General features: G+C 49.1%; 1 protein-coding gene across 1 annotated transcript in view; it reads right to left on the bottom strand.

Moving 5' to 3' along the window:
- Positions 1 to 10,223: 10,223 nt before the first annotated feature.
- The window catches only part of FHAD1 (forkhead associated phosphopeptide binding domain 1), a 115,692-nt gene continuing 99,114 nt past the window's right edge, over positions 10,224 to 26,801 (bottom strand). The window contains exons 23-27 of the mRNA XM_081816826.1: positions 26,337 to 26,461; positions 23,662 to 23,754; positions 23,012 to 23,232; positions 22,324 to 22,489; positions 10,224 to 10,451 (exon numbers count right to left, since the gene is read on the bottom strand). Coding sequence (XP_081672952.1) covers positions 10,335 to 10,451; positions 22,324 to 22,489; positions 23,012 to 23,232; positions 23,662 to 23,754; positions 26,337 to 26,461 — 722 coding nt within the window. The 3' untranslated portion in view covers positions 10,224 to 10,334. The remainder of the gene's footprint in view (positions 10,452 to 22,323; positions 22,490 to 23,011; positions 23,233 to 23,661; positions 23,755 to 26,336; positions 26,462 to 26,801) is intronic.

The following is a 26,801-nucleotide window of genomic DNA, read 5'->3' as shown; positions in this document are numbered from 1 at the left end:
TTAAAAAATTCTGTCTGCAGGGGTGCCTGGGTGGCTCAGTTGGTTAGTTCCCCACTCTTGATTTCAGCTCAGGTCATGATCTCAGGGTTGTGGGATTGAGCCCTGCATCTAGCTCCACGCTGAGCGCAGAGTCTGCTTGTCCCTCTCCCTCTGCTCCTCGCCCTGCTTGCGAGCTCGCTTGCGCTCTCTCTCTCAAATAAATAAATAAAATCTTTTAAAAAATTCTGTCTGCAGATGCTCTGGGCTGCCAGATTCTTAGCCTTCCTCACAAAGCAGCTGATTCCTTTTAAAGATCTGGTGAACCTCAACCTGCCCCAACCTATGATTTATAATGTGTCTGCATGAAATAGGGCTGCCTTCATTATATGTTTTGCATCTCCTTGATGTGGGAGCAAACCTTTAAAGTAATGAGATTATGTGGGAGTTTGCCTTCTTAAAAAACAACTTTACATATATGTGAAAACCAGATATGATTTTGGTTTGCATTATTCAGGTGGGCTGTGTGTATCAAACTCCCTGGTTACTTACCCTTTGGGCTTGTGTGGACACAACCTTCGGGAGGCTGGGCAGGCTCCATGGCAGTTGGGGAATTCTTGTTCATTACCTATTGCATCTTTTTTTTGTTTAAGATTTATTTTATTAGAGACAGCACAAGCAGGGGAGAGGCAGAGGGAGAGGGAGAAGCAGGCTCCCTGTTGAGCAGGGAGCCCTACATGGGACTCGATCCCAGGACCCCAGGATCATGACCTGAGCTGAAGACAGATGCTTAAGGTAGACACTTAACCGACTGAGCCACCTAGGCACCCCGCCTCTTGTGTCTTCTAGAAGGGGAGTGGATCGCCCAGGCCTTGCTGCTGTTATACTTGGGCAGAGCTCAGGAAATGCTGCCCACATGGGTGAGCCCTTTTAACACCCCTTGGGGTGATTTTCTCTCAGGTTCTCAGGGTTTTAGACAGGATGAGAGCTCATGATGCTCAGTTCTCTGCCTCATTTCTGGGCCCTGGCTGTAGGCACAGCTGTTGCTCTGCTAAACCCTGAGATGCATGCTGGGGGCTATACTTTACTTGAACTTGTTCCTTCTGAGGCCGCTGGACTTGAGGAAATGCACCTATTCAGAAATGAAAGAAGTAGTGGAGGCGGAGAGGTGGGGACGCCCATGAGCACAGATTGTGCCTGTTCATTAGGGAGGATCATTTCTGAATGACCCTGAGTGCTGTGCCCCAAGCATGGATTTGGGCAGAAAGAAACGATCTGGACTGGTTACACATTACAGCATTTGGTCATGTGGAAAGAATGATCTTCAGGAAAAATCACACCCTCCGCAAAGGATTTTTACAGAGGCAGGGTGAGCCGGAGCCAATCCTGACAATATTCCAGTGGCAAGGGAGCGAGGCTGACTTAGTCACCATTGACATGTTTCTCTTCTTCCTCCCACAGAGACTTGTGTAACTATCTTTCGGGGAGGGGCACAGTAATATTCAGAAAAACAACAGCACTTTGAAGAAGAGGGGGGAGAAATGGGGAGGGGTTGGGAGGAGCTCTTGGGTTTTGGGGGCTGTATGGAGTGGACAATGAGGGGCATTCCAGAGCCTCGCAGAACTGGGTGGTCCCTGAAGCCTGAGATGCTGGGAAGGGATTAGGGAGGCTGTCAGAGATAAAGTTGGCTCATAAACTGCAGCACTCACTTAGCACTTTATAAATACCAGCTTACTAATTAATCATCACAAACGTTCCAAAGGCACCAGGAAACCCTTGATGGATTGAAAAAGATACACAGAGGTCAAGGATCAGGGACAGCCCAAATACTCATTTGAGTCATTTGGAGGAGTGAGGGCAGGGGATGGGGTCACAGCCTGGTTGGTCTCAGGGGCTTTCTTGCCTCCTATAAAGTCTGGAAGCTGTATACAGGATACATGGTGGGGCAGGGGTGGGGGGCCGTTTGAAGCAGGTGCTCCCGGGGCTGCTCAAGCACGACAGGGGCATTGGGCACCAACTGTAGGTAGACTCATTTGCAGGTCATTAAGACCCAACCTGTCTATTGTAGAGCTCTCTTTTTGTGGTTATCTTGGATGCGATCAATCTACTTGAAAACCAAGATCGTCTTTCAGATTAGTTCCATGTGCCCAGCTGGGCAGGCTGGAAAAAAAAAAGCTGAGCGGGTTTTCTGCTTCTGTGAAATCCCTAGGCATTTCAGTGTCCAAGTTTAACACCTAACAGGCCTCAGTGTTAGCCCTATTTTAAACCCTCAAAGTGTGTGTGTGTGTGTGTATGTGTGTGTGTACGTTGTGGCTTAAACCCCAGCAAAGCTGCATGCCCAGTGCCTTCCTGAGCCCCTCCCAAAGATGGTAATCTTATGGGCTGCTGATTTCAACTTTCGTCCTACTCTGTGAAAGCAGTATCAGTCTACATCCAGGCAATCAAGACATATTTATCAAGTATTTTGGGCATTGGGCTCTGGTCCTAGAATTCTTCTGGTCATGGGCACAGTGTGGAGGGGTGGGGAGAGCAGTACTAGCTAGTTTGAAGAGTGAGATTTGCTGGACCCCCATGCTGGGGGACAGAGAGGGCATGGCTGTTACAGCTGGACTGCAGCACTTACTACAAGTGCTGGGACTCAGCGCTTATTACAACCCACAGTGAAGCTCTTCATAAAATATCTGACACCCTTTGCCCCCCTCCCCACTCCTGAGACAACTTCCTGGAGGAAGGGACCTGTCTTTCTGGGTCCACTTTGGCTCTTCAGTGCCCAGCGTGGTGCCTGGTCCAAGGTACTGCTGGAGGAATCATTATTGAATGAATGCATGATGGTTTGCTCTGTCCAAGGGCTCGGGATGGACTAGGTATTTTCTCAGTGTCCCTCCTAGAGCATCCGGTGGCCCATTTTTAGCTCTCAAGGTCACTGCCAAGAAAGAGAAGCTGCTAAAATGACACCTCTTTGCACCCACATGACTCAACACAAAACTTAACAGGAGCTCTTAAAAGACAGGCTTCTCAAGTGTCTGTCCCCTACTCCTCTGAGGACAGTGTCAGCGGCATCAGATAGGGAGTGGGGCCGGGTGACCTGCTGGTCCTTGGGCATCAATGTGGCTCAGAGGTCATTTAGCAGTTCTCTGTTCAGCAGACAAGGTGGAAGAAACAAATCGGAAGGGACCGATCAACACTGCGTGTGACACCCGAGGATTTGGGAAACTGGGAAGGGAAATTGTAAAGTTAGCACCGTGCAGAGGTAGGCAACGTCAATTCAAAGAGAGAGCACAGTACCTAGGCCAGGGACACCTGACCTAAGGTATTAAGTAAAAGAAGCAGGTGACTCTTTCAGGAGGGGGCCAGTAAACCCAGATGCCTGGAGGAAGGGGTGTGTCCTGAAGATGTGGTTCTTTCAAGTTCGGTCCTGCAGAAGGCAGGCCTTCCAGCCTCACTGGCGAAACTCCTTTCTGTCCAGATGCAGGGTTCCAACGGTGAGACGTGGTGTGGGTTTCGGGGTTAGGAACTGGGTTTGAAAATCCCAGTGGGGTGACCTTGGGTAAGTTACTTTACCCTTCTGGCCTCCCTTGCATTGTCTGTAGAATGGCAATAACTATCTCCTCCCAGAGCTCTTGAGAGGATTAAATGAGAAAATTTGTGTAAAGTGTTCAGTGTAGTGCGTGGTGCATCGTGAAAGCTCAAAATGCTCTCCGTGATGGAAATGATGATAGTCTGACTTCCTGGGACACGTGGCAAGCAATAGCCGTGAAGATATTAATAATCTAGTCTGGGTGAGAGTTTAACACAGGGATTGGCAAATCTGACCCACTGACTTTTTCCTTAAAGGTTTTATTTATTTATTTATTTATTTATTTATTTATTTATTTATTTATTTATGAGAGAGAGAGAGTGCAGGTGGGAGGGGCAGAGGGAGAGGGAGAGGGACAAGTAGACTCCACGCTTAGGACGGAGCCCCACACAGGGCTTGAACTCATGACCCTGAGATCATGACCTGAGCCCAAATCAATAACCAGATGTTTAGCTTACTGAGTCACCCAGGAGTCCCACCACCAACTATTTTTATAAATAAAGTTTTATTAGGACACAGCCATGCTCATTTGTTTAGATATCATGCTGCAATGGGGCAGAGTTGAGTAATGGTGACGGGGATCCCATGGTCCCTGAAGTGAATGGCCCTTTCTAAGAAAATGGTTCCTACTGTCTGGCCCTTTACAGAAAAAGCTTGCCAATCCTATCCTCACTGAGTCGTAAATAACCAGCTGGCTTCTGGAATTCTCGAGGAAAGTGATATAGTAGAGCAGTTAAGAGTAAGAAGTCTGAGTTCTGACACTCTTGCTCTTAGGCAAGTTCCTTACCTACTCATCGCTTTCACAGGTGAAACGGGAGTGATACACATTGTGAGGACGAAGTGGGATAAGGTCTGGACTGTGCTTAGCACAGTGAGTGTTTGATGGTTGGCAAGGACACTATAAAGAAGTTTGCTATTATTAACTATTAAACTTCAGCCGTCAAGAAGGACAAAGAAACTCCCAGAAGAGGGTCACTGCTGCGTGCAGCTCTCTCTACAGAATGCCCAGCAGTAATCCCTTAGAAAGCCCAAAAAGAGGATGTGAGCATCAAAGGTGAGCTCTCCCATGCAACATACCCAGTGAATTAATGATCCCAGCTCCTTCCCAGGAAAGCAGCAGATTGGAACATGAAAGGGGAGCAAAGGTTAAGGCCATGAGGTCTAGCACAGTATCATTAGTCCCTGGCACATAGTAGGTATCCAGTATTTGTTGCCTGAATGAATGAAGGCTGGTTGTTTAACCATAAAAGTGATTTTTCAGTCAGAAAGAAAAATTAAGAAAACAACACATTTATAATTGCACCAAAAATAATAAAATACCTAGGAATACACTTAACCAAAGAAGCGAAAGACTTATATTCTGGAAACTATGAAACATTGAAGAAAGATATTGAAGATGACACAAAGATATTCCATGCTCACGGACGGGAAGAACACATATTGTTAAAATGTCCATGTTACCCAAAACAATCTACTGATTCAATGAAATCCCCATCAAAATACCAACAGCATTTTTCACAAAGCTAGAACAAATAATACTAAAATTTTTATGGAACCACAAAAAAACCCAAAAAGCCAAAGCAATCTTAAGAAAAGCAAACCTAGAGGTATCACAATCCCAGATTTCACACTATATTACAAAGCTGTAGTAATCAAATCAGCATGGTACTGGCACAAAAAATAGACACACAAATCAACAGAACAGAATAGAGAGCCCAGAAATAAATCCATGATTAAATGGTCAATTAATCTATGTTAAAGGAGGCAAGAAGTACAATGGGAAAAAGACAGTCTCTTCAACAAATGGTGTTGGGAAAACCGGACAGCTACATGCAAAAGAATGAGACTGGACTACCTTTTAACACCCTACACATAAATAAACTCAAAGTGAATTAAAGATCTAAATGTGAGACCTGAAACCATAAAAATCCTAGAAGAGAGCACAGGCAGTAATCTCTCTGACATCGGCCATAGCAACATCTTTCTAGATCCATCTCCCGAGGCAAGGAAAACAGAAGCAAAAGTAAATGATTGGGACTACATCAAAATAAAAAGCTTCTTCACAGTGAAGGAAACAATCAACAAAACAAAAAAGCAACCTACTGAATGGGAGAAGATATTCGCAAATGACACATCATTTAAAGGGTGAGTATCCAAAATATATAAAGAACTTATACAACTCAACACCAAAATAAATAAATAAATAATCTAATTAAAAATGCAGAGGGAAAGAAAGAAACCCATCAGCCATGAAGTGATTCATCAGGCACCTCTGATTTCTATGATGCTAAGACCACAGTCAGCCGGAAGATAAAATTTCTGCCTCTAATATCTTAGGGTCTTAGGAATGAAAGCCACATGCTACAGAGGAGAGGACACTCAAAACAGGGGGCCTTCGAGCGGTTCCTGCCACAGGATGCAGGCAGAGGCATTGTGGTGGGTTCCTGGGGAACAAAAGGTTTAAAAACAAAAGCAGGCATGTAAGGTCATGAATTGGCCCCAAATAACTTGGGACACTGAGCACACGGGTGCAAGCAGCACATCTTGATGGAAAAGAGGCCAAGTCTGCCCTCACCTGGCACCGCACCTCCTGCTTCAGGAGGTGCCTCAGCTCAAAGAGGAATTCATCAGCATTGGCAGGTTTTGGGTTTCCGCTCATCGTTAGGTGTATTGCTTTCATTCCTAAGACCCAGAAAAATTGGAAACCACTCCAACTTACCAGGAGCGCACTTTGGAATGCAGATCTGGAAGCTATTTTTTTCTGCAGACACTCATGACTCTGGTTTTCACAACAGCAGGCATTGGAGGCTCTGCCAAGCTGCTAGAGAAGGGCATCTTATCTGCAAAGTCACGAATCCAAGAATCCAAATAAGCTACCTTTGGCAAGGGTGGAAGGAAGTTGTTTGTCTTAGCTTCTTGGGGGATTGGAAGATTGGGAAGCTTTGGGGACTGCAGGTACCTTGTTGTACCTTGATACCAACCCAGGGGACAGGCAGCTTCTCAGAACTACCAGTGGAGGCGGGGTCTTAGTAAAGGCCATCTTGGTCGCAAATAACAGAAAGTCAAACCAGTGGAAGCAAAAGGGGGCATGTATGGGGAAGAAAAGCCAGTTCCTGACTATCCTGGCTCTTCAACTTTGCTTGTCCTTTGATTCTTTAAGCTTTCTCATTTCCTTTCAATAAACTCCTTTTCTGCTGAAGTGAGCCACAGGAGATTTCTGTTATTTGCAACCGAAGAATTTTGAGTGATACAAAGGGTCCTAGTGGAACCCAAGGGCGGGCACTGAAACTGGCCTTCCCAAAGAAAGAAACTAGGAACGAGAAAGTCTTCAGGAATCAAGGTAACTAATCTGTGTCACTTGGAATGCCTTCTGCTTCAAATAACAGAAAACCGACCGTGGGTAGTTTGTAAAAATTTGGAGTCCTTCCCAAAATGACTCTGGCCATGTGATTTGCTTTGTTTGATGGGATATTAACAAACACAAGCAGAAAGACTTGGTAAGTATTTGTGTTTTGGGACTTGTTCTCTCCTGCTGCTCTTGGGAACCTGGGCCCACCACCCTGTGAAAGAGCTTGGTCTAACCTGCTCCATGATGAGAAACCATGCCTTGCAGAGACAACTGTTGCAGCTGAGGCCTCTCTAGACCAGGATTTCTCATTCTTGGTACTACTGACATTTTGGATCACATACGTTTTTGTTGTGGGGAGCCTGTTCTGTGCACTCTAGTATCCTTGGCCTCTACCCACTAGATGATTGTAGCACCCCACCCCCCAAGTTGTGACAACCACAACTGTGGCCAGACATTGCCATGTGTCTTCGGGGAGGCAAAATTGTCCCTGGTGGAGAACCACTGCCTTGACCCAACTTGCCTACCAATGACAGGGCATGTAAATGAGGCCACCTTAAACCATCCAGACCCAGTCAAGCCAGCCCAGACCAGTACAAGTGCCATGGAGTCATGGCTTGACCCATGGAGTCATGAGAAATAATAAATATTTGTCATTTTCCATCACTGAGTTTTGAATGCTTTGTTCTATAGCACAAACAGGTACACTTGGCTACAGTGGCTTAAACAGGGACTTTTACAAAGGTACAGAGGGAGGCATTTCAGGCATGGTGCAGAGCTCAGGGATGCCGCCAGGCACCCACCAGGCTTTGGAGGTGGGCTTCAGCCTCTTGCTTGGTGCCTGGTGATCCCCAAGATGATTGTTCCAGCTCCAAGCCTGAGCTCCAGGCGCAAAAAAGGAGACTAGGCAAAGGCACAAAGGGCAAAATACTTTCTCCTAGTGAAGACTTGCCTTCTTCTTCTTCTTCTTCTTCTTCTTCAAGATTTTACTTAGTCATTTATTTGAGAGAAAGAGAGAGAGATTGAGAGTGCGAGTGGGGGGAAGAGCAGGGGGAAGGAGAGGGAGGGGGAAAGAATCTTAAGCAGACTCTGTGCTGAGCACCGTCCTGATCTCAGAACTCTGAGATCATGACCTGAGCTGAAACCAAGAGTGGAACACTTAATGCACTGAGCCACCCAGATGCCCCAAGACTTGCTTTCTATTACAGAAGGTAAGCTCTCCCCCGGGCCTTCGCTTACATGTCATTGGCGGAAACTGAATAACATGGCCAGCTCTAGCTGCAGGGGAGGTGGGTAATCAAGGCGCTTGGGCGCCAGCCCATACAGTAGAGGAAGGTGATGACTAAGGGGCTTGTAGTATTTGTTGCGGGTCTCTCTGGGAGTCCTGGTCTCTTGTCTTTTTTGTTGAGTATCTACCCCACCCTTCTCTTTCTGAAGACTGGCTTTTGTTTTTCCAAGCACACGTGGGGAAATGGCCACCCCAGCCCTGGAACCGCATCAAGACTCTCAGTTCCAGCACCACCAATGACCTGGGTGGCATCCCAGTGGCCAGCTTTCAAATGCCAAGGGCAAAGACGCTAATTAGCCCAGCTTGAGTTAGAAGAGGAAGCTGATTGGTCTGGTTTGGGTTGGGTATGTACCGTTCAGCCAATCAGGTTTGGCCAAGAGAGCAGCATGCGGTAGGGCAAACCTGATTGGTGGAGGGGGTGGTGGTGCATTCTCAGGGAAAAGGGGGCGTGGCTGAGGAGACACCGTCAAAATGATATACCTAGTTCGAGGAGCAGAGAGAAGAAATTGCCATCATGGGTTGTAAGATTGATAGGATAAAAATTGACACGTCCTTGGAAGATGTAAAATACAGTGGAGTCACACGGGCATTGTGTTTGACTTTTGCAATTGCAAATAGACATGTTCGACAAACAAAAAACATCTTTTTGCACACGATTTGGCTTCTAAACATGAGCCAGCTACCTGAACAGCTGCCTAACTAAGTGATCTTTTCTGGTGCTGGAGAAAAACTTGCTGTTTTGGACTTTGGGGATATGATACAGTATAGGTAATACCATGATGTTCTTTATGGACATTTTCCAGGGTTTTCAAGAGTATTTTTAAGGTCAGGTAGTGCTCACTTTTCTCACTGACTTTAGATCCTAGCCCTGTGTAAAATACACCTTCAATGGAATATCACACCAAGAACTTTTCCTATTTCCTTCTAGTTTTAAAGATTTTTTTTCTTTTAAATTTATTTATTTGACCAAGAGAGACACAGTGAGAGAGGGAACACAAGCGGGGGGAGTGGGAGAGGGAGAAACAGGTTCCCCGCTGAGCAGGGAGCCTGATGCGGGGTCCTGGTGATCCCCAGGACCCTGGGATCATGACCTGAGCCGAAGGCAGCTGCTTAACGACTGAGCCACTCAGACGCCCCTCCTTCTAGTTTTAATCAGTATAAAGAATCCATTTGGTTTTAAGATAGCAAAATATTTTTATTGTGGCTTTTTAAAAATAAAAAAGAAACGATATTCATGACTTCTGGCTCTTCCTCTTATTTTGTTCGGCGGTCCTGGCCACACCAGAAAGGCAAGGGGACAGATGGACGAGGAGAGGGCAGAACATGGGAGCAAGAAGAATGAGGGTCTCTACAAACACGGTGATAAAGGGGTGTGTCCACCTGGGCAGTGTGTGCTCTTCCGGGACCAGGTACTAGGGTCTGTCCTCCTCAGGAGGCTGGCGCCTGAACCCCTCAAGCAGCCGAATGGGCAGGATGGGATGGGAGTCAGAAACTGGGTTCTGGACCCAACTTTTGAATTTAGTAGCTGCATGATTTTAGACAGGCAATTTAACCTCTTTGGGCCTTATCTTCTTCATCTGTAAAATGGGGATCAGAATACTACTTACTTCCCAGGGTTTGGGGGAGGATTAGGTGAGAAGCATTTTGAAAACTGCAGCGTGCCACATAAATGTCAGTCATTATGACGGAAGCGATAAGATGACTAGGCATGCTAAATTTATTATAATAAACTTAGATATGAATGTGCTCTACCATGGCCTCAGCCTCAGCCCCGAGGTTGCCATTCTGTCCTGTAGCCCCAGTACACATCTTGGGTTTTGCCAGTGGTGGGTTTCTTGCAGTTCCACGGAGGTGGATGTGTGGGTATGCCACAGCTCAGATGTGGCGCCACGTAATTGTATCTACCAAGCCTAGGAGCCTGGGCTTGAAACTTACATCCTTCGTATGTATACATCTGTAAGTAATTCTAAAAAGAACCTCCATCCCTGCATGCTCCATAATGCAGCATTGTGCAAACACCAGTCTAGGAAGCAACATACTAGGGTAACAACCTTTAAAGTCCTATAAAAGCGTCTTAGTATTTTGACACACAAGAGTCACCCACGTGACTCACGGAGGATCACGCAAGGCCCGACGGTATGACATTTCTAGCTCCTGTCACCAGGCTTAGAAAACAGAAGGCTCTGGCTGGATTTGCTGGATGTGTCTTTCTTCAGCGTCTCCCTTTCTTGGTCCATCTTTAGGGCGGCTTTTCTGGATCCAACCTTCAATGAGCAAGAAAAAACAAACACACAAACTCTATAATTGTGGCAAGATCCCAAAATGTTCCACTCAAATGATTTTTTTTTACTCAAAATAAAATGTTTGTTGTAAAAAAAATTATATATATATATAATTATAGAGAGAGAGGAGGAGGGAGGGAGAGAAAGAGAGAGGGATGTGTAAGAAGAAGCTAAAATGATCCACAATTATCCTGCTACCCAAAGGTAAGCATTATGACTGTTGTGTACATGCTTCCAGATACACAAATAACAGTCCTTTTTACATTTTTGTGCTTTTGAAACTCGGAGCTTCTTATGCTGGGCATATTCATTGTGATGGAGTTTCTTTCTCCTTGAAAGCTCTAACTGAGCTGTGTGTGTCTTCCGTCTAGGGTCTAGGCCTTTTCCGCACACCGCCCCTCCTCCTCCCAGCCGCCCCAAGTGTGACCCTGTCCCTGGTCACAGGTGATTGGATACTTGGCATGGGCTGTGCTTTGCATATGATCGTGCCCAGGATTTGGGGTTATGGGCTCTGAGATGCTACTCGTTCCCTGGGCTGGTCCTTTAAACGGCGGGATGGTGAGGTCATCTCTTGCAGTGGGATAACTGGAGAGAGAAGAGATGAGCTGGTACAGGGAGACCCAGAGAAGGAATACGGTATATGAGCGCACGCGCGTGTGTGTGTGTCAGGGAGCTGATGCCTGGGACCTGGGGCTTACCAGTTCTCTTTAGAGGCGGAAGCCTCTTTCCGCCCTTCGTTCTCATGACACATGGATTCCTGTACCCCCTATAAGCACACCCCTCCCTGTTTCTGAGCAGGTTTCCCTTAGTTGCCACGCGAGCATCTCCCTCTCACACTCTTCTGCACATACTGTACATGGGATCCTAACTTGCATGTTTCTTTCCAACAGGCTGCAAATCCAGCCCTACTTCCTGCAAGTGTTTGACTCCAGTCACAAGGTCGCATACTCCTGGGGGTGGGGTGGGGGGGGTTGGAGAGGGCTGGTGGGTCGTCAGGTTTGAGCTTGGCCACTTACTGCATGACTCTCGGTTTCCTCATCTGTCAAATAGGGACCAGAATATCCGTCCTGACTTCCTCATGGGCCAGGAGAAGATTCTGGGTGGATTTTATTTTATTTAATTTAAGATTTTATTTATTTGTCAGAGAGAGAGAGGGGGTGGGAATACAAGTAGGGGGAGCGGCAGGCAGAGGGAGAAGCAGGCTCCCTACTGACCAAGGAGCCCAATGCGGGACTCGATTCCAGGACCCTGGGATCACGACCTGAACCCAAGGCAGACGCTTAACCGATTGAACCACCCAGGCGTCCCTCTAGGTGGATTTTAAAGGCAGGGACTGCGAGGACCATCTCTTGAGCTCTTTTCACTTAGGAGGTCTGTGCCAGTGGCTGACAGGGGGTCTTGAAGGTGATTTGAGACTGCATCCAAAATCATTTCAGGGTGAGAAGGGCTAGCTTCTCTACACGAGCCTACCAAGTAAATCTGGGTCGGAATGCCCAGTGAAAATGAAAACAGACAGCAAATGTCAAAAAATCTCCCCCAAACCACCTTTCCTTTATATCCCCTCTTCTTTGATTTTCCATAAAATTGCTGGCTGTGGATGGTTCCCAAATTCCAGTGCCCTGACCCGTTGTGAAGTTGGCCATCAGGGTCGGAGCCAGGGATTTGGTTAAAAATAAAGAGTGCCTGGTCCTGGCATCTCTATATAATTAGAGAGAGAGAGGAGGAGGGAGGGAGAGAGAGGTCAACCCCTAGGTCGGCCAGGAGCTTGGGGTAGGAAGCGCCTCAGAGCAAGCAAGCTTTGCTCCACTTTTGGAGTGGCAAGGTTGGGGGGTAGCAGAAGGCAGAGGGATGACCTGGGAAGAGGAGGACACTAGGGCAGGTGGAGGGAAGGGCTGGGAAGTCTTGCAGCACCCTTACTGAACAGGGACCACAGGTGAGCACCATGCCTTAGGCTTCTCTGTCTGGGAACCACACGCCTCACCCTTGAAATGAAAGGTCGGGGATAGGGGCGCCTGGGTCGCTCAGTTGGTTAAGCATCTGCCTTCAGCTCAGGTCGTGATCCCAGGGTCCTGGGACCCAGTCCTGCATCGCGCTCCCTGCTCAGGAGGGAGTCTGCTTCTCCCTCTCCCTCTGCCCCTCCCCCCCACTCGTGCGCTCTCTCTCTCTCGTTCACTTTCTCTCTCTCAAATAAATAAATAAAATCTTAAAAAAAAAAAAGAAAGGTCAGGGATAGAAGCTGGGCCATTAAATGGCGACACCCAGGGGGAAATGAACTCAGGACACACTGGAGTGGCTGCTTGAGGGGACTGCAAGCTCCAGAAAGTCCCTTCTGCTCCCACCCAGTCTCAGGGCTGTTTACGTTGCTCCTCCTGGGGAGGCCTCTCCTGGCCCTTGGACTGAGTGAGTCCTTGTGAAATCTGCTCCTGAACTCAGGCAACTGGCCTTTGTTCCCAAAGCATTGTGTGCAAGGTAATTATTGAATCATTACTGTATTTACTGAAAAAAAAAAATGTCCAAGAATGGAAGCTAGAAAGGCAGGGGATTTCGTGTGTCTCTCCTTTAAGCCTGAGTTGCTCCCCCTTGTTCTCATTATTGTTCTGCACTAAGGAGCCTCCTCAGACTCCCATTTCTTAGTTGCTCCCGCCCCCATGAAATTTTAATATGACAGGTATGTGTGTGCTTTATACATTTCAAAAATAATTTTCCCCCTCTCAGGGGTGGTCCTGTCCCCACTGAGAATTCCTGATTGAACCCCAACGCCTGGACAGTACCTGCGATGTTGTAGTTTTCTCAGTAACTATTCCTGGAATGAATGAGGGCTGCCAGGACAGTACCTTTTTTTTTTTTTTAAAGATTTTTATTTATTTATTCATGAGAGACAGAGAGAGAGAGAGAGAGGCAGAGGGAGAAGCAGGCTCCCAAGGAGCAGGGAGCCCGATGCGGGACTCGATCCCAGGACCCTGGGATCATGACCTGAGCCGAAGGCAGATGCTTAACCATCTGAGCCACCCAGGCGCCCAGGACAGTACCTTTTTGTCCACCCCTCCATCCCCCCTGCTGAGGGTGGCCTGTGGTCTAGACTAGGTCGTCAATAAATACTTGTTAACTAGAAGATGTTCCTCCTTAGCATACAACTCCCAAACAACTATAAATGCCTTTTAGCTGCAATAGAAATCAATATACAATCACTGAATGGCATTAGGAAAGACAGAAAACAAAAACCCAGAGGCCCTCAAAGAGGGAGGAGGCACCATTTCTGAGGCTTGCTAGGGATGGAGACTCTTTATGAGAGGGCAAGAGTCGAAAGCAGATTTTACATGTCCTGTTTTTTTCACGGTGCTCACGGCGACTCCTTCCCTCTAAGGACTCAAGGCACATTGTAGAGAAAGGGGACGCCCAAGCCGCACTTCGTAAGGACCATGAAGACCTTTCTATACTGAGGGGGTCCTAGACACCAAACCTCTAAGCTCGGGCTCGGGGGTTGGGAGAATGGCAAGCTCACGCTTTGCTCTTAGCCGGAGCACCATCTGCAACATTCTGTGATGCCCAGAGGCGGCCTGAAATTCCGGGGAGCTCCACAGCTCAGAGAAGCACAAGGTGCCTACAACATCTAGGGCCCATCCTGGCATCTCCTCTGTTATCTCACATTTCCAGGTGGTCCTCAGACAAGCCCGCCCTGCAGAGCGGTTCCTGCCTGCTCCTGGCTCAACCCGATATATGGGTAAGTGACAAACCTCCCCCTCATTCCCACTTGGCAGGCTGGCGAAGGTCTCAGAGGACACTCTTTCCTCTTCACATCCTGCTCTGGGTAGTAACCACCTTCCAGAATTAGAAAAAGGGTGTGGGTTGAGAAGAGGCTTCTATTTTCCCAACATGTCCCTTACCTAGAATATCTTTGTTTTTTTGAATGATAATTTTGTTGTCTTGGAATTATTGTGGCCTTTTATCAAACTCGAATATCGCTCCTGTTTCTCATTTCACTGCAACGTGTTTAGCTTTCATGCTTCCTGAGAGCTCACCTCTACTTTCTGCAAAGTGGGAATGTGGTTGGGTCAATTCCAGTTCTAGGGCTGAATTGTGAATGGCAGTGTTTCAACATGTTTAAAATTTCGGAATCTTGGTTCCCAACTCTTAAAAAAGAGTGTTCTAGAGGATGCTTCCTTGTAATTCAAGAGAAAACGCATCCGAAATGTATCAGGTTTAGTATCTGGAGGTTGATTACCTAAAGGAGGGGAGAGGCAGGGTTCACCTGGGTGGGTGTCCAGATCTGCAACAAGTTCCAGCTCTCTTATTTAGCTGTACGGCTCTAGACAAATAACGTAAAGTCTCTGAACTTCAGACATCTCCTCTGCTAATGGAGGATTAAAACAATACGTAGCCCTAGTGTTGTTGTGAAGACTGAATGAGATATAATGCCTGTCGAGGGCATAGCTCTATGCCTGGCACGTACTAAATGCTCAGTACATAACAGAGGGGGTATTATTGTCAACCTGGGTTTCCTGCTGACGTCCTACTGTTTTCTTTCTCCTTCTAGCTCACCTGGGGACTTGAATTCTGCATCTTGTTCTTCACCGTCTCTACAAACATTCGTCTCTTGAATACAGAAGGAATATTGACATTTAGCTTATGTTTTTCTTTCCCTTTTGCATCAGAGAAAAGTGTTTTTTTTCCCCCCTCCACTTTCAGATGTTACCCATTTGGATGAAATGTTGGGCTTTCCTAGGGATGGGGGGGGCACGGTGAGGAGGTGCTTCTGCAGAAGGGGGCCCGGTTTCCGGGCGCTGCTATATTTCCTGCCGAGCTCCTTAGGGAATCTCTGCTCCAGATTCCAGAGGAATCTGAGAGGAGGAGCCTTTTCAAGCAAGGGTCCCTGGAGGATTATTGCAGCCCTCTTGGGGGACAAATCAGCTTTGGGTGGAAGCAGAGCCTCCCAGATCAATGGAAGAGGATGAAGACGTGGGTTTCTACCCAGCATCCCAACAGCCCGGGGAATGATGAAGCCACAGTGGTTGACTTCCCTGTCAGGGACGGCAGGCACCTGCTTGGGAGCCAGCATCGTGGCAAATCTGGAGCTTGCCCTTCCCCTGGGGGTTGATGACTGTTGCTGATCCTGGTCTCCTCAAGACCCTGCACCTTGGGACAGTTCGCTGAAAAAAGAGCATGTCCTAGGCACGCTGGGCACATGACAGTGAGAGCAGGCTAGGGCCTCTCTCACATACTGACACTCTAGCAGGGGATGGTGCAGGGGTGTCGGGAAGAGGGTGTCTCTCAGAGAGTCCCGAGCCTCTGCGGGAGGCGCTAGCCAGACGCCTACAGGGGCTGGGGAAGTAAAAGCAGTGGGTGGAGTGAGCTGGGTGGGGAAGGCGGCAAACCCACAAGCCCAGTGCTTTTCTAAGGGGCCTAGAAGATGGTGGTTGTGGGACTATGCGCCTAGAAGCCCCAGATCTTCCAAGTTGCACAGAGAAGCTGGAAATCCAGCGTATTTTGTGGAAGTGCCCTATTTGGAAATGTTACTTAAAAAAAGACCCCCCGCCCCCCCCAAAAGAAAACCCATGAGCCAAATGAAATGCTGGGCTGCCATTTTGTGACATGTTCTCCAGAGCCTGCCCTCTTGGCTTCCAGCTGGTGCTCAGTAAAGAGTTGTTGGTGGGGTTGCCAGATGAAATACAGGATGCCCCGTGAAATTTGACTTCCAGAGTGGAAAGAAATAAATGTTTTTAGTCTAAGTATGTCTCATGCAATATTTGGGACATACTTATACTGAATAACTATTTGTTGCTTATCTGAAATTCAAATTTAACTGGGCATCCTGTTTTGTTTTGCTTGTCCTTAGCTCTGGCAACTCCATTGGGTATTCACAAAAGTCATGGAGGGAGTGAGCAGGGAGGCCCCAGCTCGCCATCTTTTGGAGAGGGCATGGGCATTTGTCTCTTCCATTCCCGCAGAAGGGTGCCAACGTGCCCTTACAGCAACTGTCTATGAAGGCTGAGGCGCCTGTATTTAACTGAATTGCCCTCTGGGCATTTTTCACTGAGAAGGCCTTGGGCCTGCAGCCTCTCAACATTTATCACAGGCTCAGCTGAGAGGAGCTAAGTTTAGAAGACAGTCACCAACCAAACTCCTAGATAATTGCAAAGCAGGACTTTTTAAACCAGCAACCTCCCTTCCTCCCCCCTCTCCCCCAGCAGATTTAAGCAAAATCCCATGAGGAACTTGGAATATGAAACAGATAAAGGAGAACTTTTCCTGGGGAAACAAGGTCTATGTGTGTGTGTGGGGGGGGGGGGCGCGTAAGGGGGAATGTTGAGAGTCACACTCTTCCATGGCACCCAAGGGCTCCAGGGAACCCCAGTTTGAGCATTGCTCCAAAATACCTTGGATTAAATCCAATCAGTGGACGGCTGAACACTGAAAGGCACAGATCCTGGCCCCCGCACACCTGCTTTTCCTGAACTTTCCTGAACTCCCTGGGCTGTAATGACACCAGCCTGTCTCAAGAGCTGTCCTCCGACATGGCCCAGCCAATACTACGCTGTTCTTCTTGGAGATGTTATTCATTATATCACACAGTGTCCTCTCTAGTGGAAAATCCAGTACTGTCCCTATTCTCAGAACGCTTCCGAGCATTGTATCCATTGTATCTCCTGGACACTGTGAGCTCTGGGTTTTCCAGATCCCACTGTCTGCCAGAAAGCCCAGTCAAGTGTGGTTTCCCCCTTGGCAGGTAAGAAGGTCATTAGAGTTGGCACCTTCCTCCTCACTCCTGGCTCCATTTTGTGCCCACTTTCCTCCCCTTCTTGTACCCACTTATTTCACTCTTAGGGCAGGGGTTCCTGGGGCTCCCACTCCTCTCTTCTTTTCTTAGGACCTGTCTCCAAGTCCCCAGATCACTCAGTGCCTAGGGTGGTTGTTCAGCCAAAACTACACTTGCCTGCCCCCTGGGGCTTTACCTCCGGATAGTGGGTTGGATGCTTGCCTGTCTCTTAGGTTCATTTGCTCAGACTGCAGGCAAGGGAGGGGCAGGGGCTGGGGTGGGGGGAGGGAATGGGGTGGAGGTGGAGGCGTGTGGGTATTCCTGGCTGGGCACAAGCTGGCTTCTATACCCCACCAGGTTCTACCCTTTGAATCTACTGTATCTATCTTGTGTCTGGCTGCGAGATCAGAAGACCTCTCCATACCTGCCTCTCTTTCTCTTTGAAGGAACAGTTGCAAGGTGTTGATTCTTTTGCATTTCTCTGTTGGCGATCCTCTAAACGTTCCTGAGTGAAAATATTAGGGGAGCAAGAGAGCGTTTAGTGTGACCTGTCCTGTTTTGTTCTGGGACACACCTCCGAGGTTTCTGGGAGCCACTGGGGCACACTGGAATTGGTGGGGAGAGGATGAAGGGCGGAAAGGGACGTCATCCTCTTTCCACCCGCTACGGCGCCCTCACCACATTTTACTTTCTCATGCTTGCGTGGGCCAGAGTACCGCCCACCCGTTCCCAGCCTACGCAACACCGACTGATTTCTAGGTCTTGGTCAAAATCACGCAAGTGGCACCGAGGAAACCTGGATCTCGCGAATGCTTGGGCCCAAGAAAATTTTGGAAAATCGTGATTTAAATAAGATAGTGATGATATCGGTGATGTATGGGCGCTTGTATTGAGTAGTTCTGGGTGCGAAAGAGCTCGTATCCGTGCTCTCCTGGAAGCGAACGCACTGAGGGAGGTGCCGCCTTAACTCTCACCTTCCAGACGACGGATCTGAGCTAATTAAGCGCCGGGACGGTCCCGCCCCGCTCCCCGCCGACACCACCTGGCAACGTTGTGGCCACGCCCCCGGGCCAGGCTTTGATTGGCTGGAGGGTTGATTGGCAGGAGAACGGAGGGGCTTTCCCCAGCCAGACTCGAGCCTTTCTCACGCTTGAAGCCCTAAGAAAGGGCCAGGAAGGGGAGTGCGCGCTTCCAAATGGCAGCTTCTGTGCACTTAAAAAGGTCATAGTGAAAATAACCGCTTTAACCCATTCACAAAAAGTATCTGAGCTCTTGTTGGCCTTAGCCCGAGCTGTATTCACCAACTATAAAGGAGAGCTTCACAAAAAAGCCGCTGGCTCCAGGCGGCCCGGGAAAGCGGCTTGGGGTCGGCCGTCTGTGTCAGCGGGCAGGGAGCTCTCTGGAAGAGACGCAGGCCTCGCCCCACCCGTCCAAAAGTTGTCCTTTCTCTCCCCCAGACTAACCATGCTCGCCAGGCACCGGGCTCTGTCGGCATCATGTCATTGGACCCTCTCGGGTCCCCCCGTTATCATTTTTGGTGGTGATTGTCCAGGACTCTGAGATACAAGGCATGACCCACTTTACTCGGGGTCACTCCGGGCCAGAGGTGGGGCTTTAACCCTCTTTCTTTGACTCCAGAGGCCGCCTCTGAACTCTGAGAGACACAGCTGCCTTATCTAGGGATGGGGGAACTGGATGAGGCTGAGCACAGCCTGGGCCACGGTCATTGTCCCTCTGTCACAGGGAGGGAGCACCAGCGGCCCCCCCCCCCCGCATTCCTAAGTTCAGAGCTGATAACCGCAAGGTTCTCTGTGAATGCCCAGCCCTGAACTTTTCCCTGCATTTTGTATCCAGTCTCATTGTCACAGCCAAAGGTATGAGTGTGGAAGTATGATTTCAGGAAGTTCTGCTTGGTGAAGAGATGTTCAAACATTCAAACTAAAAACTACATCTTTTTTTTTTTTTGAGGAGGGTACTGGTTGGGAAGCTCAGGGGGAGTAATTTCATTAACTAGTGGTTTAACCACTCCTTCTCTATGAATGGGTGAACTTTGATACATGAGACTGGAAACATTAAGGCTCCTTATGAAAATATTAGGCGTAAAACTTGAAACAAAAAGGAATTCTATTTTCCTTGAGCTTCCATTGAAAGAACGAATATATTCCTTGGAAGGAACTGCGGCCAAGACAGATGTATACAAGTTCCCTTTAGAATCCAGCAAAACGTTACAATTGATGGGTTTTTATTTCCCGACAAACAGGAATTTCCCACAACCTATGAATAACAAACCTTAAATGCAAACCCAAGCCCTGGAATGAAAACCCCAGGAAGGATGGTGAGTGGAGGATGGGCGGGCGGCCTCCTAGAAAGGGAGGTGCAGAGAGCAACAGGTGTGGAGAAGTGGACTGGAGTCAGGGAGGGCAGCAGGCCTGGGGCGGGGCGGGGGTATTCCCGTTTCTGCTGCTGGGCAGCCGGGTGCCAGCATTCCTTGCAGGGTTGATGGAGAGATGAAGCGCGTGCAGTGTGGAGCAGGTGCCTGCCACTCGGGAAGGGCTCAGTAACGTCAGCACTGCTGTGATTGTGGCTGTGGTTTTTCATAATCTTTCCCTAAATTGTGACTTCCCGGAATTTGAACATTCCCAGCTCCCACTCTTCTGGGGACACAGACGCAGGGTCAACTTGGCCATTTTAGATCCTCCTGCACAGAAGGCTGTCTGGTGCCCAACAGGCTGGCACGGCCCTTGCATTGTGTATGAATGAGGCAGCTCATGAATAATGCATGCAGAGCCTGATTATGTAAATCCTCAGGTTTTCTTATATTTTTAGCCAGCACATGACAATGGCCTTTTTGGGGCCCTTTGCTGTCCCATTCTGTGGTCTGGTGTTTCTGCTTTGAGGGCTAGCCTGCCAAGTCCTAGGGCGGGGTGGGGGGGCACCTGAGGGAGGGGTGAGCTCTCCAGAGGGCACATCAAGGGAAAAGTCAGAGCTCTGTCACTGGCCCAGCTCTCCCTGACTTTGCTGGTATGAAAGGAAATCGTCCTTTGCCTGAAGCCTGTGATGTTTAATTCAGAGCCATGGATGCTAGAAACCCCGCATCTGGGGCTCCCTCAGAGCAGGGTGGCTGCTTTCATTTCTAGGGCTACAAGCTGGGGAGCCTGTTGTCTGGAAGGTTTGCAGGATGGAGGAGGGCAGCTTCCTGCAAGGAACTTATCTGACCAGCGTCTCCTAGTTGGGGAGGAGGGCACCCTTCTATAGCCTTCTATGGCTTGACCTCCTTAGAGCTTATTCAGGCAACACACACACACACACACACACACATGCAAACAGACATACAAATATACACACAGAAACACACATACAGCGCATACGCGCACGCACTTCTTTACACTTACACACATGCGAGCATGCGTGCACAAATACACAGCCCGAGTCAGGAAAACTAACATTTACAAGGAGAAGAATGGGGCGAGGCCAGCATAGAACACAGGAACTAGGGTCAGTGGTCCCGGGGCCAGGTCTAGGTTCTGCTTACCAGCTACGGTGTGAACTTGGGCAAGTCTCTTAACTTTCTGAGGCTCAGTTTCCTCATCTGTAAAAGGGGGGTCATCATAGCTACCAGGCTGAGCTACCAAGGCATTAGTAACCCCGATCGGTGCTGCAAAGCCCGGGGGGAGCCCGGTGCCTATAGATGATCATGAGACAGCGGTTATGGTAATTTTCCTTGTTTGCCTGATCTTAGTCTTGGGACCGGCTCTACCTCTGGCAAGAGTTAAGAACGAGGGAGAGTCTGGTTTGGAAATGAATGCGGGAGTGAGGGGTTATGGGTATAAACTGCAGAGAAGACAGGACAGTCCCTCTGCCGACCACGGGGCAGGCCCAGGTCTGTTGGGGAGCTTCCGAAGCACTCGTCTGGGTGCTGGTCACGCGTGCCGGGCTGTCAGCCGCACCTCGGCCGCGTCTGAGGCAGAGCTTGCCTGAGCCACCACATGTGCGGGCTTCTGGCCACGTGGAGGAGAGCAGCATCCACCTGCCGAGTGCCAGGCCCTGGGCTAATGCTTTAGAGTGTCCCTCTAGGTGTCCCTCACCTCCCGAAACCACATGGCCCTTGAGTTCACACTGCGAGAGCTTGGACAGGGAGAGTACCTGCCTCGTGTGCAGTCTCCCCAACAACCCTGCAGGGCACGCGCGGTGAGGAAGCAGGGCTCAGAGAGGGGACTGGACTTGCACGAGGCCACAGGTTAGTAAGTGGAAGGGGGCGGGATCTGAACCCAGGACTAACTCCTGCGCTGTGTCACAGAGGAGATAACAAGGCGAGGGGAGGAGGGGGCTTTTGGCTGGATCACCAGCCCGAGTCTCCAATCTTGGTTTCTTAAGGCAATGCTACTACCAAGTACATGCCAGGAGGCAGATCTCTCCTCCTCCTGCCTTTCCTCCGGGGTTCCCAGAGCCCGGGATGCACACCCGCCCATGCCTCTGGTGGACACACTCCCGATTCTCCTTTGCAACTCAGTGTAGATGTCACCACTTGGAAAGCACTCTCCAAATGCTCTGGGCTGGCTGGGTGCCTGCCTCTGGATGACGCAGCCTGAGCACCCGTTAGAGACTTTAAATCCTTAAATCAGCCTGAAGTCAGCTCTTTACCCGTCTGTTGTGCACTAAAGGACATCCTTTAAGGATCTTCAAGGACATCCATCCATCTATCCTCATCCATCCATCAAATATTTATTGGATGTCACCTATGTTCCAAGCACTCAGAATAGTGAACCCAAATCTTTATTCACAGATTGCTTGTTCATCTATGTATCCCTACCACCTAGAAGCACAATAAAAATGCAAACAATAGCTACGATTTACAAAGATACACATGAGCTAGATAGTGAGTTTCAGAGAGGTTAAGGAATCCATCTGGGATGACAGAGTAAGTGGTAGAGCTAGGGTCTGAAGCTAAGTGTGTCTGATGCTAAAGCTATTCTGCCGCCTCCCTTTGCATCAGTAAATGTGTTCTGTGCTGCCCGGACCCCCGGGCCCTCACTTTGCTGTTTCTAAAGGGAGCCAAGGGGCCGCAGCCTCCGAGGTTCTGCCCCAAGCAAGACCCCTCACCTTCTGCTGCCGGATGGCCCTGTTGATTCTCTTCTCCTGGTGCAGCTGGTGCTCTATGCGCTCCAGAGCCTCCTTCAGCAGAGCCTTCTCTTCTGCCTCTTTGTAGATGCTGTCCTCCAGCTTTGCCACCTGTGACTGGTACATCCGCACTGACACTTTGCTCTGCCTGAGCGCACGGGAGAGACACAGGCTCTTTTCCCCTCCTCTTTCTCATCCATGTCCCCAACCTGGGAGAGTCTCAGAATACTTCCGGCGGCGGCTAACTTAGCGGCTTCATGGCAAGCAGATTTGGGGCGTAGAGGACAGAATAAATAGCTCATCGGGTGCCTAAGTGTAGTAGGAGGGTATGCTGCCAGATACCCCCCCCCCATTTCCCAGGGAGGGCGTAGGGGAGCTGAGGCCACTAGAATAGGGTGAGCTATGGAAAGTACATATGGTGAGTCCTAAGTCAAGATGCACACAAGGCGCAGCTTGTTCGTGGAGAGAGAGACAGAACGAACACTGAGCACCTCGATCGCTGCTTTCTCACGGACAGACTCGCCTCTGTCGGGCCCTAGTCATCACCGCCACCCCCCCCCGCCCCGCCCCCAAGGTCTCTCTGCCTGCCCTGGACCCGGGTCTGCTGCTGCCCCAAGGTTCAGCCACGAGAACGGACACCTGGTCCTTTCTGTGGGGTCACCGGCGGTACCTGAGCTGTTCTATGTCTTTTTCGTATCCTCTCAAAAGCTCCTCTTTTCTCTCCAGCCGGTTCTTGAGTTGGGTGATCTTATCAAACACCAGATCGAGGTCCCTTTGTCGGAGCTGGTTGACTCTCTCTCTCTCTTTTGCAGAGAGGTATTTCATGGATATGTGACCGGACATGTCCTTGATGTTCATCAGACTCCCGAGTGTTTTGCTCATGTCCATGTACTGCGAGAAAAGCGTTTGGCAGATAAGAGGCCTGGCCCAAGGCTGCTGGTGGCTGCTCTGAGGAAGCCAACATCTAATTCTGTCGTTCATTTTCTACAGTTGCCAAGAACACACCCATGCTTGGAAGCGAGTGCCACTGGGCTTTCAGTAGGACTTCCATTTACTCCACATCCCTTTACGCTATGCCTTTTTGAGAACCAGGAGGAAAAGTGACAACAGACATAAACATTCATTCTAACTACCTAGTTTTTCAAGGAATTGGCCTATGCAACGTCTGACCCATGCTGGGAGAGTAGATGGGTCTTGCGGAGCTATTATTACAAGTAAATATGCGTGCGAAGCTGATGTTTAGTTACACTCTCTGGTGGTTAACGATGACCGTGGGGGACCCAGCTTTGGACAGGAAGGGACGGTGCTGTATGTACATACCAGCTTTTCACTGAGATCTAAAGCCTCAGCTACATCCATTTTCCCTGACTTTTCCATGGCTGGGATGGCTGAGTTGGCAAGGCCATTCTGAGGCTGAAATAAAAAAGAAGTGAAAACTCTCTTGGCATGCCATTGTGAATGTCTACATCCTGGAGATGAAACACCGTAGCTATCGAAGAATGACTCGAGAGAGTTGACTTTCCTTTCAGTTCCTGACCAGCCCGTCTGATTCCTCTGTCAACTGCTTTCTGGTAACTGTGCTCCCACCCTTCAGAACATGACTCTCACTTGCCTCGTTCTCTGGTTACTTACTGTCTTCCCTCTGGACCAGTGGTTCTCGGTCAAGGGTGATTTTGTCCACCCTCCCCTGCATGCCCAAGACCTTCGTCAATGCCAGGATACATTTTGGTTGTTGCAGCTGGAGGGTGGAGGGCAAGGATGCTGCTAAACATCCCACAGTGCATCAGATGGCCTCCCAAACAAGGGATTACCTGGCCCAAATTATCAGTGCTGCTCAGGTTGAGAAACCCCAGGCTAGAGGACAAGCTTCATAAAAACAGTGGTCGTGTTGCTTTTGCGCACTATTCCATCTCTTGCGCCCAGCATGGCACCTGGCACAGAGTGGGCAGAGAAAATAGCTTTCCTCCTTTTATTAAAGGAATCTCATTTTTAGGCAACAGAAACTATACCGTCACCAAATCTGGCCAAACCTTCTCCTAGTGCTGGAACCTGCTGGGCGAGGATCCCTTCAGACCCATTCCAGAAACAGTGCCCAGTGGTGTTCACAGCTGTGCCCTCTGTAACACCCTCTCAGCCAGCTGGCTGCTGCAAGTCCCTGCTGACCACACGGAAGAGCCACCAGACAGATCAGGGAGTCTGGAAGACCATAAATAACTGTAATAAATCTCCCTAAAAAGCAAACTGGGTTTTAAGTGCTCACCCCGAGCATCTCTTGGCCCATAGCATCTGCTGGCACTCCACTGTAAACCTCTGAGATTAAAAAAAAACTGACTACAAAAACATAAAGGCTCAGCAAGTGACTGTGATAGATAAGCGTGAGCTATTTGTCTCTCCATCTCTAGCGCTGAGTGTGAAGGAGGGGATTTGAGGATGACAGAGCCTGAAGTACCACTCAGTGTCTCCAGCCCTGGGCGGTGTCTTCTGTATCCCGCTCTGGGTTCCCCTTCTTTTCCTGATGGAGGGTCACCTAAGGCAGAATCTGGTGGATGAGGTTTAATCACATAGTCCCCATGTCCTTCTCTGCAGACTAGCAGGGAGCTAGACACAGTCCTGGGTCCATCAGTCATTATGCTGTGACCTTGGGTGAGGTACCTGACTGCCTGAAGTCTTAACTTTTCTTATCTGTAGAATGGGGATCATGACAGTAACTCCAGCACAAGGCTGCTGTGAGGGTTGAATGATAACTGGCTGAATGATAAATGATAGCTTAGCTCAGTGCCTGGCACACGGCAAACACTTAATAGATGTCAGCGAGCCTTCCTCCTGCTCCTTCTCTTCTTTCAATTTGCATTATTGCCAACCTTGGAGGACTGAGCTCTTCCGAGAGGGCTGGGGGCTCTCCTGCTCTGTGGCCGTGGTGGTGGCATAGGGTCAGTGCTAGGGAGAAGGTAAATCTTGGGAAGCAGGTCAGGATAGGAGAGCCAGCTGAGTTCCCCACCTGGAGACTGTCTCTCCACTTCCAACCTCGGAGAATGAGGGCTCATCCAGAAAGCCAGCACATTCCTGAAGACTCACATCCCTAGCAAATGTCCAGAAAAATGGTGCAGGAGAATGTTGGTACAGATAGGATGACTTTGTTCCGTGGTCTAAAAGCCTCTGCGTGGTGTAGATCCAGCTGTGGAAGCAAGCCACGCCCAGCAGATCCCGTGATTGACCGTGACCCGAGCGGTCCGTTGTCAGGTGTCAATCAGGCACCCATCAAACATCCATTTAGGGTACAGGGCACCTTCAACATAACGGTCAAATCACTTCTGAAAATCCTAGCAAATACAACTATTTCCCTTAAGAGAGGAAGGGTTTCTTGAGTGTCACTATCTAAATACTATTAAGCAATCATAACAGCTATCATTTATTAAGTGTTTGCTCTGAGCCGACGCGGGGATAAGCACTTAAACCAGCCACCTCTAGGTTCTCATCAGTGCGCAGCTGGGCAAAGGAGGCCCAGAAAGGCTAAGAGCCCGCCCGAGGTCACACGGAGAGCGGGACTGGCATTCGGACACAGGTCCCTCTGACTCTAGAACTTGCGTCCTCTTAATCAACCCTCCGGCTGCTCTTTATGTGTTCATGCTTCTCAGTTTGCCGTTCAAAGCAAACTTCAGGCAAACTCATGGCATAATGTTAAAAATTAGCCTGTTGAGTATTTTCTGCGGGATATAACACATCGTGTGAAAAGGAGGGCCCACCAGAGATTGCTCTGGACCAGGGTCAGTGCAATGATTTAACACGCTGGGCGCAAACGGAGAGCAACCTCTCTGTTCAGACATGGGGCTGCTGGTTCACCAAAGCCTTGAGCCGGTGGTGCAGACGCTGGCCTCCCAGGGAGGCCTGGCCCCAAGCCCCTGACGTGTGAGGCTGTGCTGGGGCACTCGGCTAGTGTCTGCCCCCACGCCCACCCTCACCACGTGTCACCGCAGAGAGAAACTTTCTTTGGTTACCGCTCCAATCTCTATTCTTGAGAGAGTTGGCAAATCAGGTTTTGCGTGCAAGAATTTCTGGACATTTTTTTCCATTCTGACCGTCTTTAAGTCTAGATAGGATTCAGTCAGGTGGTCCTTATGATCTATAAAATAAATGAAAGTCAAAAGAAAGGGTCAGGAAGAAGTTATTGATTGTAATAATCACAGCTGCTGGGCACCTGGGTGGCTCAGTTGGTTAAACATCTGACTTCAGCTCAGGTCATGATCTCAGGGTCCCGGGATCGAGCCCGAGTTGGGCTCTCCTCTCGGCAGGGAGTCTGCTTCTCCCTCTCCCTGCCCCACCCCTCAGTTCGTGCCCTCTCTCTCTCTCTCAAATAAATAAATAAAATCTTAAAAAGAAATCACAGCTGTGGTTTACTGGACCTTACTGCAGGCCAGTGCTGATCTCCACCACCCTCCCTTGGCAGGTGAGAAATAGGCCTA

Source organism: Leptonychotes weddellii, chromosome 4, assembly GCF_054177405.1.
Source record: "Leptonychotes weddellii isolate Sample4059 chromosome 4, ASM5417740v2, whole genome shotgun sequence".
NCBI lineage: Eukaryota > Metazoa > Chordata > Mammalia > Carnivora > Phocidae > Leptonychotes > Leptonychotes weddellii.
Note: the sequence above shows the minus strand (reverse complement) of the source record. Positions and strands in the feature narration are given on the sequence as shown.